Consider the following 18,170-nt stretch of genomic DNA (forward strand, 5'->3'; position numbering starts at 1 on the left):
TGTTTGTTATGAAATGCCACTGAAAATGCTACAAAACAAGTTTCCTTAGAGGAATGAGTGTGAAGATTGTTGTATTCATGAGTGGATTTTTGGATCTTGTCAAAAGTTTTCACTGCATCAATTGACAGAATCATATGATTTTTATCATTCCTTTTACTGATGTGGTATATTGTGCTGTGATTTGCATATGTTGAAACATCCTTGCATTCATAGGATAAGTCTACTTGATCATTGTGTATGATCTTTTGGATATGCTCTTGGATTTGGTTTGCCAAGGTTTGTGGAGAAATTTTACAATTCTGGTCATCATAGAAGTGGGCCTTAATATTTTTTTTAGTAATATCCCTATCTGCCCTTAGTACTAGGGTAATATTGGCTTAATAGAAAGTTTTATATGAAGTATTCCTATTCAATATTTTGGAAGAGCTTAAAGAGTAAAGTTAGTAAGTCTTCTTTATATGGTTTATAAAACTCATGGATGCACCCATCTAGACTAGAGTTTTTATTCTTGGAGAGATTTGTAAATGCTATTTCAATTTTCTTATTTTTACTCTCATGTTCAGTTCCTCTGTTTCCTTCTCACTCAGTTTTGGGAGGCTTAGTGATTCTAAAGCTTGACCTGTTCTGTCTAGGTTCTCCAGTTTAACAGAGTAGAGTTGTTCATCGTGACTTCTTGTGATACCATGTGAATTTCAGTGTGATCTTCTGTAAATTTCCCCTTTCATCTCTGATCCAATTTATTTGGGCATTTTCTGTATTTTAGCTTGTGAATCTAGTCAAAGGTTTGTCCACCTTGTGCATTCTTTCAAAGAACCAGCCTCTGGTTTCATTGGCTCTTGGCGTTGCTTTCTTGATTTCTATAACATTGATTTCTGGGCTAATCTTTATTATTTTTCTGCCTTGTATTCCCTTTGGAATTTGTTGGTTTTTCTCTAGGTGTTTATGAAGTGTTTGTACATTAACTTGAGTTTTCTCTTCTTTCCTAACGCCCTGTATTGCTATGAATGAGCCCTTTGGTACAACTTTTGCTGTGTCCCACTACTTCTGAGAGTTTTTTTTTTAATTCTTACTAGTTTCCTGCTGTGTTTTGACTTTTGGGTCATACCTGGCGATGCACAGGGGTCACTCCTGCTTCTGTACTCAGGAATTAGCCCTGGCGGTGCTCAGCGGACCATATGGGATGCTGGGAATAAAACCCGGATTGGCTGCGTGCAAGGCAAATGCCCTACCTGTTGTGCTATCGCTCCAGCCTCTATCTTTTGACTTTTTAAAATTTTGGTTTTGGGGCCATACCTGGTGAAATAATTCTGTGCTTAGGAATTTCTACTGGCAGTATTCAGGGGACCATATGGGATGCTGGGGATAAAACCAAGATGGTATCATACAAGGAAGACCCCCCACTTGCTACGCTATCACTCCAGCCTGGTTTCCAATCATCATTTTTTTGTTTCCTCCTTGATTTCCTTTTTGACCCAGCTGTTTGTAGGAGTCTTTTTGATCAGCTTCAATTTGTTGGAATTTTCCCCCTACTTCTTTTTTTAATTATTCTTTTTTTCTATTGAATCACTGTGAGTGACACTGACAAAGCTTTCATGTTTGAGTTTCAACTGTACAATGATCAAGCACCCATCCCTCCACCAGTGTACATTTTCTACCAACAATAACCCCTCCCTCCCTACCCCTCCCTCCCTACCGCCCCCTCCCCTGCCTCTATGGCAGACAGTGCCCCCCCTCTCTGTATATATATATATGTATATATGTATATATATATACACACATATATACATATCCTTATAGGCATTATGGTTTGCAGTGCAGAAAATAAGAGGTCATCATGTTTGGTCCTTTACCTACTTTCAGCACACATCTCCCATCCCAAGTGATCCCTCCAGCCATCATTGACTTTGTGATCCCGTCTCTATTCCAGCTGCCTTCTGCCCCGCTCATAAGGCAGGCTTCCAACCATGAAGTTATCTTCCTGGCCCTGTCTCTATTGTCCTTGAGTGTTGGTCTCAGATTATGATATTTTATATTCAAAAAAGAGTGCAGTCATTCTATGTCTGTCCCTCTCTTTCTGATTCACTTAGCATGATATTCTCCATGTCCATCCACTTAGAAGCAAATTTCATGACTTCACCTTTTCTAACATAATATTCCATTGTGTAGATGTAGCAAACTTTTTGTAACCAGTCATCTGTTTGGGGGCACTCGCATTGCTTCCAGATTCTGACTATTGTGGACAACGCTGCAATAAACATTCAGGTGCAGATGTCATTTCTACTGTGCTATTTTGCACCCTCTGGATATATTCCCAGAAGTGGTATTTCTGGGTCATAAGGAAGCTCAATTTCTAGTTTTTGAAGGAATGTCCACATTGTTTTCCAAAAGGCTGGACCGGTTTGCAGTCCTACCAGCAATGAAAGAGAGTCCCTTTCTCCGCACATCGGTGCCAGCACTGGTTGCTCTTCTTCTTTTTGATGTGTGCCAGACTGATGTGAGATGGTATATCATTCTTGTTTTCATTTGTATCTCCCTGATGATTAGCAATGTAGAGCATTTTTTCATGTGCCTTTGGCCATTGAATTTCTTTTTTGAGGAAGCTCCTGTTCATTTCTTCTCTTCATTTTTTGATGGGGTTAGAGGATTTTTCTTGTGCAACTCTACTAGTGTCTTGTATATCCTGGATATTAACGCCTTATCTGATGAGCATTGTGTATTTTTTCCCATTCTGTAGGCTCTCTCTGTACTTGGTCACTGTTTCTTTTGAGGTGCAGAAGCTTCTTAGTTTCATGTAGTCCCATTTGTTTATGTTTGTTCGCAGTTGCTTGATCAGTGGTGTTTCATCCTTAAAGATGCCTTTAGCTTCAGTGTCATGGAGGCTTCTGCCTACATTTCCCTCCATGTACCTTACAGATTCAGGTCTGATATTGAGGTCTTCAATCCACTTTGATGTGACTTTTGTGTTGGCCTTAGAGAGAGGTCAGAGTTCAACTTTTTGCCCCCCTACTTCTTTCGATGGTTGATTTCTGCCTTCATGTAATTTTAGTCTGAGAGGATGCTTGGTGGCATGATTTTATCTTCATGGATGATGTCATTTTGTTATACCCTACTATTCGATTTTTCCTGAAGAATGCTGCATGTGGCCAAGAGAAGAATGTGTGTTCGGCTTTTGAGGATTGATGGCCCTGTCTGTGTATGCCAATTAATCCCAGTTCTTCTAGCTTTTCATTTGTGTATTTCCTCATTGTTTTTGTTAGTTTGATCTATCTAATGGCAAAACTGGAGTATTGAAGTCTCCCACTATTGCGTTTTTAACCAACGTATTTCTTCAGGTCCACAAGGAAAACTTTGCCAAACTTTCATTTGGCTCATAGATGTTGATAAGAGTTAGCATTTCTTGATCAGTTATCCCCTTAGGCAATAGGCAGTGTCTGTCCCTGTGTCTAATGACTCTCCTTGTGGTCTGGTATCAGTAACAGCTGTTCCAGTTTTTTGGGTCTGCCATTGGCTAGCAGCTTACTCTGAGTCCTTTCACTCGGAGTCAGTATTTTTCCTGTAAATTTAGGTGTGCATCTTAGAATTAGCACATTGATGGATTTCACTTCCTGATCCTTGCAATCTATGCCTTTTAGTGGGAGAAGAGAGATTATTCCTATCCATTTTTCTGTGTATGTGGTTTAGGCGTTTTTGCATTTGACTATTCACTTGTAATTGTTGGCATTTCAGTCATTCTTGCGGGTTGGATTAGTGTAGCCAATGTTGGCAGTTCTTTTTCAGTCTGAAAGTGTTTTTGGTCTCTCCTTCAAATCTAAAGAACAGCTTTTCTGGGTAGGGAACTCCGGATTGAATTTTTTTTCATTCGGTATTTTGAATATGTCATTCCACTCTTTTCTTCCTTGCACAACTTCATATAAAAGGTCTGTCATAATTCTTGATAGGTCATAGATCTCACCCAGCACAGACAGAGGGACAGAAAGAAGGAAAGTGAACAAACAGAAGTTGATTGGAGTGTGGATCTTAAGGAGCAGCCCCCTGGCAGAGATGGGATTTGAGGCTATCTTGGTCAGGAAACCCAGTGGGGGGTGGTCCATGTAGTAAGCAGGGGTATAGCCTGAGGACTACCGGGCGTGGGATGGGCCATAAGCTCTGTCTTTGATGCCAGAGGGGCAGGGTGATCTTTGATTCTGGGAATGTCAGTGTGCATCAGCTGGCCGCCACTTGGTCCCAAGCAAACCTTACAATTCTTGTGATTTTCTTTGACTTGGGGATTACTCTTCTCTCTTGACTCTCTAAGTAGACATCTCTCTCTTTGGTTCTTATGATTTTGGTTATTATGTGTCTTGTTGCTTTGTTGGAATCTATTTTCTCTGTTACTCTTTGGGCCTCTTGAATGCGTGCAGAAGCCTCCCTCCAAAGATTGGGCAGCCTCTGAGCTATTATCTCTTCCAGTCGTCCTTCTCCTCTTTTTCCCTCCTGGTATTCCTGCAATTCAAAGATGGTTTCTCTTGCTGTCGGTCAGTGGTTTCTTATATTCTCTTCCACTCTATTAGACTACAGAGTGTTTGATGAGCTGTCTTTTGTCTTCCAAATCACTGAAATTGTTCTCCAGGTTCTGAATTCTTTTGTTGTGGCTTGTTATTGCATTCTTTAGCTCCTTCAATCATATTTCTATGCATTCTTTCTTCCTCTGAATCGATGAATCGATTCTTCTTGGATGTGTTTGAATTCTTTTCTGGGGATTGCTTAGTTTCCATTGCCAGGGGGTGCTAACTTTCCATATCCATTACATGGACTATTGAGTTATGGTCCTCCTCATTTAGGCTTGGGAAATTTGAGGAATTAGAGGACTTGGATTTGTGAACCTGTCTACCATTACAGCTGACTTCCTGGGTTTCCCACTGTTTGTGTGAATTGACAGTGGAGCTTCTATATTCTGGATGATTTGAGTAGTGATCTGATGTGCCATTTTACACTAGGAGGCCTCTTTTATTCAGACTATACCCATACATATATAGGTCTAGTTCCTCTCATTTATTTACTTATTTGTTTGTTTGTTTTTTGTTGCTTTTTGGGTCACACAGAGCAATGCTCAGCGTCACACTCCTGCCTCTGCACTCAGGAAATACTCCTGGTGGTGCTTGGGGATCATATGGGATGCCAGGGATTGAAGCGAGGCCAGCCACGTGCAAGGCAGACAACCTCCCTGATATACTATCACTCCGGCCCCAGTTCCTCTATTAATTTGAAAAGTTTTAGAACCTGTGGTGGGAATATCCTGCACTGAGGAGACATTGTGTTTGATCACCTGCCTTAAAGTGTGTGCGAGGTAGTGTGATGTTCATGTGACACAAATGTGCCCCCTGGGTAATGGACATTGGCATGATCGATTGGCTTGGGTCAGGACAGGGTGACTCTCAAGGGTCCACAAGGTCCCGGGACAGAGGACAGGGTTGGGGGTGTTTTGAATGAGGGAGGGCAAGGCCACTGAGGTTTGTCTATCTTCTGACTTGTGGGATGGAGAGGCCCCGTCTGGTCAGTGCACCTGGGCTAGGAGAGTTCACTGCTGGCTGGCAGGCAGAGCTGTTCATCAGGACGGGGCTGGTAGAAGCTCAGGGCTCCAGGAAGGAGGTGGAGTTTGTCTCTCTCTAGCTGCAGGAGGTGGGGGAGAACTTAATTTTTCATTTCTAGAATTTCCTGTCCTTTTTCTGAGGTAGTACCGTGGGTAGGGCGCTCACCTTGCATGACCCTGACCCAGTTGTGATCAGTGGCATCCCACATGGTCCCCAAGCACTGCCAGGAGTCATTTCTGAGCACAGAGCCAGGAATTTCCTCAGCATTGCCGGGTGTGACCCCCAACCAAAAATTACACTGCGGTTTTCCTCTATGTTTTCTATTTCTCTGCTGAGGTTTTCAATTTCTAGGTTTGCTGAATTGTTGGGGCATTTTGTGTAATTAATGTTTGAAAGAATTTAGAAACCGTAGCTACATTTAGGTTGATGTTGCAGACTTTGATATGCAGTTCGCTTTCCCCCAAAGACTTGAGATATTCCTGGCTTTTATGCTGAGTATTGTTATGTTTTAAACTATTTTTATAATTCTGTAAATTACCAAATGGTGCATAATACAGTTGTTTCAGACATTAAATGTTCCAACGCCGATTCCACCACTCTGTATGGTGTGCCTTTCCTTCCACCAAAGTCCTCAGTTTCCCACCCACCACTCCAGCTTGCACCCTTGCAGGCACAATCAAATCTACTTCCTATTGCTTATTACAACACAAAAGCAAATGAAATGATCAGAACTAAGATCAAGAAAAGTCCATTTGTGACCATTGTTAGAGCTCACAATGATGTTGCTAAAGTCATATCTGAAGATCTGCGTTGCTGGTTAGTGCCCCTGAAGGCTTCTGTGTCATTGTTTCGGCTTGTTGGAGCTGCATGGTCTTCTCTGCGACTTTCCTAGCAGATTGGCTGTGATCCCATTGGGCTGACAGTACTAAGAAATGACACAGCCACACGACCCGTGAGTTATCCATCTGGACCAATTTGGTGGCTTGGCAGTTCGAAGAGGTTCCGTTGTGGAGCGGGCCCTTTCTTATGCAGGAGGGTGCCATGGGTCGCTGTGGGCTGCTGTGCCGTCAGGAGGAAAGGGGAATCTGCCCACCCCATTCTGAGACGGACCTGGAGTTATCAGCCTGGACCAGTCTTCCTGGAAGAATCAGTGCTATCATGTTCCCTTGTTGCTGTGTCTCTGGGCCATTTCTCTGCCAGCTAAGATGGCAGGCGTGGGAGGTGACTGCTGGGATTGATGGTAACTGGGGAGTGGGAACTCTAGGGTGTATCAAGCAACTTTTGATTGTATCCTGGGCATTAGGGATACTTTGTTATTTGCTTCTGTGTTTTACCTACAAGAAACTGTTCTTTTGACTCTAATAGGAGAGTCATGAAGTTACTTTCAGACAACTAGTTTTTTTTTGACTGTCTGTGTGTGTGTACTATGATTCAACAACAACTCTTAATGTCTTCTTTGCTCTTTTGATATTGCTCATATCCAATCTAGGACATGAGCCATTCTGCCATTCATGTTCTGCAGTCCAGTTTTCAATGTCTCATAGCACTGATGCATGCAATAAGCTCAGGAGTTTATAAACAGTCCCTTTCCCAAGTACCTTCCTCCCTGTGACTCCCTGGTTTCCCAGCCCCAGGGCATCCCAGTGTCAATCACATGAAGAGAATTTGGGCTCTAGAAAGCCCTCCAAATGACCGCAACCAAAATGCTATGTACTTAAAAAGTTGTCTTCCTGAGCTAAATCCCAAATACTAGAAGAAAATGAAGTGAAAATCTCCAGAAACCATAGTCTTGCCTTCCTTACTCACCTTAACCATAGACTTAGTCACTCTGTGAGGCTTGAGAATGATTTCTCAGATACACAAACATAATAACTTTGCATGATGTGAACACATTACAGTGAGAGAACATTGGATCTCGATGATGAAAGACAGGACTGTCTGGGATAGGGGGAAATTACAGCCCTTCAGCAACCTTTTGCTTTTTATGGCAGGAGAAGAGAGAGGTGAGACTCTCAGCCACCTCCTCCCTGGGTGACATGATGAAAACGATAAATCAATATAAACAGGGGTCCTCTTTCAAAAAAGAGATTCGCACCTTTCTTGTTCCATTGCTGCTTAACCTTCAAGAAGATGACATCGATATGGTCAAGGTAACTGTGGGCCCTGTCCGGCCACCCTCAGTCTAACCCATTCCCCTATCTGCCTGCCATGAGCCCAGTTCACTTGCCTCTTGCTCATGAGCCCAGACCAGATTGTCTGTCATGCATTCACCAATGATGGCATCCTCCAGCTGCCTCTGAGCATTGTGGTGCTTTTCAGGTGCCATTATTCTTATCCTGAGAGCCTTCTGCTTCTTGAATTTATGTCTGTCTCTTCATGAACAAACCCCCGGGATTCACAGGATCCTGATTTCCAACCCACCACCACCCACCCACATAGAACCAGCCTTACATGTCTTAGATAGCCTAAGTACTTTCCCTGCAGTTATAGGAGAGAACTATTGTTGTTCCTCTTTTCTCCACCTCTCAGGTGTGTGCAGAGACCCTTGAAAAGTGGTGTAAGATAATAAAATGGAAATCACTCACCTCTAAGTTTAAACATGCTAATCTAAGCAATCACATTCAAGTTATTGAAGACACCATCAAACGCCTGGTGAGTGAGAATCTCTGAGGAAACGCAGACACAAAATTCATGCTAGAAACGCAATGGTCAGATAAATCAGGTGGATACAATAATAGGAGAAAAATTCCCTTTGTTCCTGACTTCTTCCCCGTCATCAGTGCACCAAAGAACCGATTTGATCCTCTTAATATCCCAATCTCTATCTTCAGAGGCTGTGGACGTCTAGCAAGTGGGCAGAGGGTAATGACACAGGGACCTCCTTCGATCTGGTAGACAAGATCGATGGAAGCAGAAGTCAGCAGGGCTGTAGGCCAGTTGTCATGATGTTGAGTCTGTGACTGCTCAAGTCAAGGTTGGCAGTACGTATTGAAAGGTCCACGGTTATATGCTAACTGATGGGGCAGGGATTAATATGAGAAATTCTAACATTAGGAATCTTAATGCACAAGTCAATTTGCAGTTTCCAGAGCACTTCGCATCCATCATCCCACTGGAAACTTCACACTTTCTTTTCAGAGAGGTTGTGCAGGTCTCACATGAACTCTAGAGAATCAGGAACAGCACTCAGATCAGGGATGTCCTGGCACCACATCACGATTTGTCCCGGACCTTGCACGAGAGCAAGTTTCTCTTGGTGCACCTATCACCTATTCTGCTCTGATGAGGGGGTGATTGTGTCAGTCTCTCAGTTTCTGTGGTTGAAGCTGGCTGAAGCCAGGATGCTGTGGCACATGTACTGGAAGATGCCCTTTACCAGCATTCCCATGGCACACAGACCCCACTACGCCCCACTAGCTGCAACCAGCCTATCTGCTCCTCAACTTCACCCCTCTTTTGCCCCACAGGTACGCAAAAGAAAAATGGACATGTTGGGAATGCTGTTCTTGGAAACCTTTGAAATGCTTAAGAGCCCTCAGCCCTTCCAGAGTATTAGTGCACTCCGTCTTATAGGTAATGCTCTGCTCCTGGCCTGCCTTACAATTACTCTTCAGCAGGGGCATTTTGTGCTAAAGGCTAAGCTTGGATCCTGCAACAATGAAGCAGGTCAGAGGCTCTCCTCGCTCTAACCTGGTCAGAGGTCTTGTGACCAGGTCTAAAGTCCTCACGTGGAAAGGTTCAGGGAGGACAAGGAGGCAGCGTGCCTTTGCCCGAACTCTGCAAAGTTGACTAGACGGGTGGCGGTGAGAAGCCTATACAACTGAGAGTTGGGGTCCAGGGACAGACACTATACAGGGTCATATATTTCACAGGACTGAGGCTGGTTTCATCAGGGCATGACACACTTCTCCAGGCAATTCTGGATACAGCCCTGGAGAGCACTCACATGGCCTGGGCTGGCCCTGGAACACCACAAGCCCCGAGCAGTACCACATCCTAAGTCCTTGCCTGCAATTTATTTCCTGGTTGGCTGGTTGAGAACAACCAAGAGGGGCCCCTGTTCCTGCAGAGAAAGCTCCTTAGGAGAGTCCCTCAATCCTCCAGCTAAAAGGACAATAAAGGATTTCCAGCAGAAATTCTTGGTTCCTGGAACCCCACGGTGTTTGCCACAGAATTGGTTACCACTGTTGTACCACAAATTCATGACAGAATGCTGAACTCTCTCTCTCTGTCTGTCTCTGTCTGTCTGTCTCTCTCTCATAGTACTTTTCATATCTACAACATTTGGGATGGGATATTTTCACTTACCATAACCAAGATACATGAATTTTATACTCTTCACAGATTCTGTTTGTCTTTGGATTTTGTCACACCCACGGATGCTCAAGGACAACTTCTAACCCACTTCTAAGGGGTTGTTCGTGGTGGTACTTGTGGGTCTGTTTGGGTATGCCAGGGATGCAATCTAGGCAATTGAATGCACGTATGACTGCATGAGTACTCTGGCTCAGTAAGGCATGTGTTACATACATTCCTTGCTCAGACTGGGTACAAAATACACAAGCAATGGCTAGGGATGAGGTTTTCCAAAGGCCCAAGAATTATGGAAGGATTTTAACTCTGACCTGTTTTTAGGAATCATATTAAAGAGTCTGCCTACAATGCACCTGGAAGATTCAGAAGTTATAAAAACTGGTGAGTTTCTACCTTTTGCCTGGCCTCTGGGTTACACAGTGATTGTAGGACAAGAGAAAGAGGTTAGATGGGGGCAATCCTTCAAGGCATTTTCCATGATCTTAAAGGAGAATTTTTCTGTTGTTGTTGTAGAACTGTAGATGGGTCAACTGAAGAAATTGTTTGGCCTCATTGCTCCTATTCCTCTGTCTTTATACTTCCTTTTACACCTTAGATGTCTACCCAGTAGACCCTTCTTGCCAACCTGCATGAAGAATTTCAGAGAATGTGTAGCAGGATGGATCCTCAACTGCTTAGAAAACCCAAGGGTTCACCTTGCCCTCCCCAGATGCCCAGTCCTGCAGAAAGACTGCCTCAATCTCCTGGACTAGAGGACGGTTATGCCCAGAAATGTTCATCTGCTGACACTTGCACTCATATCTGACACCTGACAAACCTGGGGAGAGGAAATGATTCTTCTAATATCTTGCATCTTTCTGTATATTTAAAGCTCACACTATTCTCTTGTCCTGAGCAAATACGGTCAAAGGAGGCTGTACCTTTGATTGGTTTTATCAGTGAAGATGCCTGTGACTTGTATTCTTTGCATGTTAAGGAATATCTGGTCTCCCCCAGGAATCCCCACTCACCCATCATTCCTTAACTAAAGCATTTATAACAGTCGCAATTCACTGATCCTTTTTTATGCACTGTTCTCCACCTAGAAATGAGGGTCTCTCAAAAGCATGTAGACTGGGACACATCTGCATGTTGGTGCTAAAGTCATTGGTGGCTCTCTGCTTCTGTCTGTGAGAGCCAGAGGGAGCCTCTTGTGTTTGTCACAAGCCCTGAAAGACTTAACCACTGACAGTGTCTCCAGCCTTCTCCCAGTGTGTTTCTTCTCACTGGTGATTTTCTCCTAGATGAGTAGATCTGCCCCACCTCGCACTGGCAAGATTTCTCTCCTTCCTCCTCCTGTGCCTGGATGAGGTGCTGGCTCTCATTCTCTAGACCTGAGGTGAATTGTCGCCCTAACTAGTAACTCTTGTTGATCACACTGAGAGTTTGCAAAAGCACCTCCTTTCACACTCTAGGGGTTCCTCAAGGAAATGACAACAAAAGCAGGTTGTGGGGCCCAGCAGAGAGCACAAGTGCTAGAGCACATACCTAGCACATATGTGTGAGGCCCTGGGGCACATTCACAGCACTACCTGGTCCCAAGTTCTGTCTGTGACCTGTACAAAACATCAAAACATGAAATTATTTCATCTAGAGTCATATTTGATGGAAAAATTCATCAAAGTTATCTTCATAAAAAGAGCATTTTGACATTAGGTCTTTAAACATACCACACACAGGGTTTTGCAAGTGGCTCAGGGAGATTCTGCCTCTCCTGGGCAAGACTCAGACACTACAGAGTAAGGACTGTAAGGATAGTTATGAAAATATAAACTGTTAAGGTGTTGTGTGATGAGGGAGGGGAAGTATTTCTCTTCCTTGCCTTCAAAAGTACTACTGTCTACCTTTTTTCCGCAGTTAAACCACCCTCACTTCTTTCCTTTTCTTCAATCAGCTAAAATGATTTTTACAAATGTTTCTTTGTTTTGCTGCTTTTTTTGGTCATACCTGGCAATGCTCAGGGGTGACTCTTGTCTCTGCACTCAGTAATTACTCCTGGCAGCAGTCCGGAGACCATCTGGGATGCCAGGGATCAAATTCGGGTTTGTCACATGTAAGGCAAATTCCCTACCCACTCTACTATCACTCTGGCACAACTAAAATGATTCTTCATGAAATCCCTTAAGCACAACTTGATATTTGAGGTGAAAATATGGGGTGTGGCTAGACAGTCCTGGAAACAGAGAATCTGAATTAACTTCCTTTCTGGTTGCAGCTCTTGAAACAGCAAATGAGTCCGTGCCAGACATCCAGCAGTTGACTGCTGCCACTTTGGCAAACCTTAATCTTATTCCTGCTCCGAAGTTGGGAAAAAATTGTCTCAGGATATTGTACAGACTAATATTACGATCCAATAGAAGCCGTCTTTTCAAGTCTATTGATGAGAATGAAAGTGAGAAGAAAAGTAAAAGCAAGATAAGCCCTATTCGGGCCTGGTGGCAGAAGCACCGAGGAACCGTAAAAGATTCCTCGCAAGTCTAGAAGATGAAGTAGACCTAGATTATGAGTTCCACATATTTATTAAGAATGTTAATAAAGGTTAGATTCCAGTTTTATATAGTCTCTTGCTATTGTGAGGTGGTCATTGACAATATGAGGAATACCCCCAAAGCAGGGCGTATACCTGTGAACTAGTCAGTATCTTTCTTGTTTTTCCCAATAACTTTTGGATAAGGGCTTCATATCAAAGGTATATAAGGTACTGGTAGAATTTTGCAAAGAAAAATTATCCAACCCCATCAAAAATAGGGAGAAGTAAGAAAAAATTCCTTAAAGAAATTCAGATGCCCAAAAGGCACATAAAAATTCCTCTACAGCACTAGTCATCAGGGAGATGCAAATCAAAACAACAAGATATCATCTCACACCACAGACACTGTCACATCCAAAAAGGACAAGAACAAGCAGTGCTGGAGCAGATGCAGGGAGAAAGAGACTCTCCTTCATTATTGCTGGGAATGTAGACTGGTCCAGCCTTTTTGGAAAACCATATGAATGTTCCCCTGAAAAACTAGAAATTGAGTTCCAATTTGACCCAGGAGTACCACTTCTGGTAATAAATCCCAGGGACCCTAAAACACAACAGAAACGCCTGCTCACTCTTATGTTCATTGCCACACTCTTCACAGTCGCCAGTATCTGGAAACACCTGAGAGCGTGAGAGCAGACACCTGGTTAAAGAAACCAAGGTACATCAACATCAATGGGTACTATGCAGCATGACTTGCTTATAAATGGATGCACACGGAGAGTATCATGCTGAGTGAAATGAGTCAGGAGGAGAGGGACAGATATAAAATGACTGCATTCATTTTGTGGGATATAAACCAAAATAGTATGAGACTAATATCCAAGGCCAGGGAAAATGGGCCAGGAGGACTGGTCAATGGTTGGAAACTTAGCACAAGCTTTGTGGGATGGGGGAAAGGGTAGTTAAGATAGACAAGAGACCAGTATGATAATAATTGTTGGAGATGATCACTTTGGACAGGAACTGAGAGTGGAAAGCAGGTAAAAATCAAAGTTATTTTCTTTTCACCACTTTGACAGGGAAAGTAGGTAAAAATATCTGATAACTTTTCAGTACCTGTATTGTAAACTATAATGCCAATAAGGGGGGGGGGGAAGAGGGAGTGTGAAACGCAGAGAGGGAGAGAGGGACATAGAGAGAGGGAGAGGGAGAGGAAGAGGAAAAATTCCTGTCATAGAGATGTGGGAGCAGGATGGGATGGAAACTGGAGATATTGGTGTTGGGAAATGTTCACTGGTGAAGGATGGGTGTTGGAACATATGGCTAAAACCCAATCATGAAAAATTTTATAACTGTATCACTGTAATTTTTTAAAATAAATTTTATTTTTAAAGATTATTTTAATACCCTCTCAGAGAGTCCGGCAAGCTACCGAGAATATCTCGCCCGCATGGCAGAACCTGGCAAGCTCCCCATGGTGTATTCGATATGCCAAAAAGAGTAACCACAAGTCTCACAATGGAGACGTTACTGGTGTCCACTCGAGCAAATCAATGAGCAACAGGATGACAGTGATACAGTGATACAGTGATTTTATTGCAGCCAAAAGCCAATACTGATACTATTCTAGAACTAAGATATATTAGATACAAAGTTCCAACATTAAAATCAATAAGTCAATTTTCAATAATTGTTTCAAAACCAAAGACTGAACAAAGTCTGACCTAGAAGGCTGTGACCATGTAGCTATGTGTATCTTTGGTCAGGATGCCCTGTCAGGACTTCTGTTTATCGCTAAGTTGGTAATGAGGGGCCAGGGATGTGGCTCAGTGGTAAGAGCATGTCCAGCTTGTGTGAAACTCTAGATTTGATTCCTAATATTGCAAACTAATTATTTTAGTTGAATAAAATTAAAACGTTTGCCTTGCACGCGGCCGATCCAGGTTCGATCCCTGGCATCCCATATGGTCCCCCCAAGCACCGCCAGAAGTAATTCCTGAGTGCAAAACCAGGAGTAACCTCTGAGCATCGCTGGGTGTGACCCAAAAAGCAAAAAAAAAACAAAAAACAAACAAACAAACAAAAAACAGTGATGACAAAGGAAGTGCTGGCCGGGGACAAGATTTTGTGGCCATGTCATCTTGGGATGGGGATGTGGACAGGTGTTCCAAGCTGTAGGAAGCTGACGACGTGCATGTGTGAAGTCGATCTAGAACCCCACAAAGCCTGGGCTGAGTTGGGGCCTGAGGGATTTGGGGCCTTTCCAGCTCCTGCTGGTCACTGACAGTTGCCTTGGCTTAGGAATGGCTCCTTGGCAGCACAGATGTGTTTCCCTGGGGGCAGCAAGGGCTCTGTGGCGAAGGGAAGGGCCCTGGGGCCACAGACTGGTCTGTAGGGAGCAACACCCCGTGATGCCTCATGCTTCAGTGGGCATTTACAGAGCTCTGGAAGTGCCTTGGGGGGTTTCTGGCACAAACAGCCCCTTGCAGGGGCAGCTCAGAGTGACAGTGGGGGAGGGGCGAGTGTGCCTAGAGGACCGCCCACCCCCACAGACCAGATGCAGGCTGACAGGAACACGTTCTTCCCTAGGCCCAGGGGGACCAAACCTTTAGCAAGCCGCCCCATCACTGCCTTACTGCGGAGCCAGCCAGCAGCTGAGCTATGACAACGGCCAATCAGAGAGCGGCCGGGTCCGGCAATGCCCAATAGGCGGCGGCGGCGGTGCCCTTCAGGTCCCAGGGGCGGGCTCGGCGGGGCTCTCGGTGCCCGCCCAGCGGGGGCGTGTCCAGCACTAGGAGCAGGAGGATGGAGCAAGACTTGGAGGTCACTGACCTTATCCCGTGGTCAGAGGACCGTGGGAGCTGCCGGTCTCACCTGGAGGGGCCGGGGGGAGACGGGGCCCTGCACGCGGGACTCGGAGGGGACAGGCACTGGGTTTGGGGCACGAGGAGAGACGGAGTTGGTGGCGGGGGCAAGTCCCTCCTCCTGCTGAGGACCCGCTTGTAGCTCTGAGTGCTGGGGGGCGGCTGTGCAGCCCTCACACGGACGGGGGCTCCTGTCCCTTCGGGAGACGGGCTTGGGGGCTTTCCTTGCGAGACCTCTTTACCCTCTGGGGACGCTGCTCCCCAGCCAAGGTAGTGCCACCACTAGGGTCCGTGAAGCCTTCCCGGGGCCGTGAGGGCTGGAGGCTGGGGGCTGCTGAGGGCTGCTCTAAGGATCTTGCTGGGTTCTGGACCTGGTCAGGGGCTGCAAAGGCTGTTTCCCCACTTTCCTATTTGCTTCTAGTAGTTCTACTGCTCAGGACCGTCTCGTACAGTGTGTGGTCCCCCAGTTTCTGATCCTTCGCAATGACCCTCTAACCATTTTCTTTCAGCTTTGCCAGAGACCCTAAGAATTAGAAGGATAAAAATTTTATTTTTCTTTTTAGTAAAGAGTTAATGGCGAATTATGTGAAAATCATTGCTTTAAATCTTTGTCATTGAGGATTTCACTTGGGATCTTTCAACTTAAAATTTAAGTTGTTGAGCATCTTCAGGATTTCACCTCTGAATTCTTTATCGGAGTGCTCAAGTTTGTAGGAAACGTCTATGCATCTGGACTCCTTTCATCGTCCTGTCCTTGTGGCGGGGATTTGCACTGTTTCTTCATATTGTTGTGGTATGGAAGAGGGACCTTCATGTTCACCTCTGGTTGCAAAAAAAGGATTCTGAATGGGCTTGGTCAGTGGTGATCAATTTTCTCTGTACCCCCTCAAGAATATGTCCCTCTCCGGGGCCGGAGCGATAGCACAGCGGGTAGGGCGTTTTCCTTGCACGCGGCCGACCCGGGTTCGATCCCTGGCATCCCATATGGTCCCCCAAGCACTGCCAGGAGTAATTCCTGAGTGCAAAGCCAGGAGTAACCCCCGAGCATCGCCTGGTGTGACCGAAAAAGCAAAAAAATAGTCCCTCTCTGATGTTCCTCTATTCTTACGTGAGGTTTCAAGTGATGCTTTTTGAGAATGGAAGGGCGCTCATATAATGCCCGGGCCCACATGCTGCTTGTGCCCACATGGCCAAGCACATGTGCTGCCTGCATCTCCCCTCTTGAGATGTGCACTTTCATGCTTTCTTGTCTATCTGATAAGATGCTTTCTTGATGTATGGGAACTAGGAATGTCTTCTTAATTGGGAATGTTTGTTTTCTTGATAATTTGCTTTTTTCTGCCAATGTTCGTTTTGGACTCTTTATACATTACTTTTGCCTTTGGAATTGTTTTTCTTCAAGCTGTGACCTGACTGCAAAGTCAGGACACCTTGGCCCCAGCTAGTGGGAATAATAAAGTCTTGGTGTTTGGTTTGCAATCCTGCCGGACTCTTTGTCTCTCTGAATACTGTCTCTTTGATGTTAGGGGTGGTCTCAGTCCTAATGTCCACCAGCGCACATTCCCCACCACCAGTATCCCCAGTATACCCCACTATTTCCAGCCTCCCACTGCCTCCATGACAGACAATATTCCCCATACTCTCTCTCTCTACTTTTTGGCATTATGGTTTGCAATGCAGACACTGAGAGGTTATCACGGTTGGTCCTTTATCCACTTTCAGCACACATCTCCCATCCCAACTGATTCCTCCAACCATCATTGTCTGAGTGATCCCTTCTCTATTGCCACTGCCTTCTCCCCACCCGCTCATGAGGCAGGCTTCCAACTAAGAAGCAATCTTCCTGACCCTTCTATCTACTGTCCTTGGGTTTCGGTCTCCTGTTATGTTATTATTATTTTTTTAATTGAATCACCAAGTGGAGGGTTACAAAGTTCTCAGGATTATGTCAGTTATACCATATTCAAACACCCTTCCCTTCACCAGTGCCCATCTTCCATCACCAACCTCCCCAGTATATCTGCCGCCCCCTCCCACCTCCCTAGTCCCCACCCTTGTACGTGGTAAGTTTCACTTCATTCGCGCTTATCTCGATTACATTCCATGTTTCAACACACAACTCACTACCGTTGCTGGGGTTTCCCCCCAAAAAGAAAGACAGTCCTATTGCCAATGAGGCATTTGATAGTTCTCCATTACTAAGAATATAGAGATATTAAGTCCTGCTGTTTGTTACTTAACTTTTCTTTTTCCCCCTTGCCCCGCGCCACCGAGTTCACGCCTGTTTAGTAATCGCCACGCTGTCTGACAAAGGGAAAAGAAACCGAAGAGGATGGTTATTTCCCGTCATCAGCCGGCGTGGGGCTCTGGCTTAGTTGATAGTCTAGTAGAGTGTCTGCAAGCAGATTCTGGAACCAAAGGTCTTGCGCTAATATCGGCTCCGGCTCGAGATACCACCAGCGTCCCGCTGGTCCATGTACCTAATTTTTCCCCTTATTTCCCATTCCCACGCCACCAGGTCTGTTTGCTTAATGGACATCACACTATGTTTGACACCACACCACGTTTCTTCCCGAGAAAGAAGGATATTTCTTCTCAGCCGGCGTGGGGATATAGCTTAGTTCAGTCTAGAGAGATGGCTACCATTTTGATTGCCTTCAATATTTCAACAAAATACTTAACTATTCTTGTTAGGATCACCCACAAAAGTCCGACCCATTAAGAAGGAACCATTACATATTGCTGATACTAAGATGACATTAGGTCATCTGCTGCTGCGGCCGCGCGGTTTTGGGTTTCTGTCTAAAGTCCAGGGAAAAAGTTGAAGGAGAGAGAGATTTCTGCACGGGGGACCTGGCGGAAACTCTCAAGTCACATACTGCAGGTTGCTGGTGGGCTGCTGGTGTCCCAAGC

At 44.8% G+C, this 18,170-nt stretch overlaps 1 protein-coding gene across 1 annotated transcript in view; it reads left to right on the forward strand.

Moving 5' to 3' along the window:
• Positions 1 to 12,653, forward strand: part of LOC129405893 (maestro heat-like repeat-containing protein family member 1) — a 64,222-nt gene extending 51,569 nt beyond the window's left edge. Inside the window, exons 36-40 of the mRNA XM_055143587.1 lie at positions 7,562 to 7,720; positions 8,100 to 8,222; positions 9,038 to 9,143; positions 10,206 to 10,265; positions 12,139 to 12,653. Coding sequence (XP_054999562.1) covers positions 7,562 to 7,720; positions 8,100 to 8,222; positions 9,038 to 9,143; positions 10,206 to 10,265; positions 12,139 to 12,404 — 714 coding nt within the window. The 3' untranslated portion in view covers positions 12,405 to 12,653. The remainder of the gene's footprint in view (positions 1 to 7,561; positions 7,721 to 8,099; positions 8,223 to 9,037; positions 9,144 to 10,205; positions 10,266 to 12,138) is intronic.
• Positions 12,654 to 18,170: the final 5,517 nt, after the last annotated feature.

This window comes from Sorex araneus, chromosome 6, assembly GCF_027595985.1.
Source record: "Sorex araneus isolate mSorAra2 chromosome 6, mSorAra2.pri, whole genome shotgun sequence".
In the NCBI taxonomy this organism is placed as follows: Eukaryota; Metazoa; Chordata; class Mammalia; order Eulipotyphla; family Soricidae; genus Sorex; species Sorex araneus.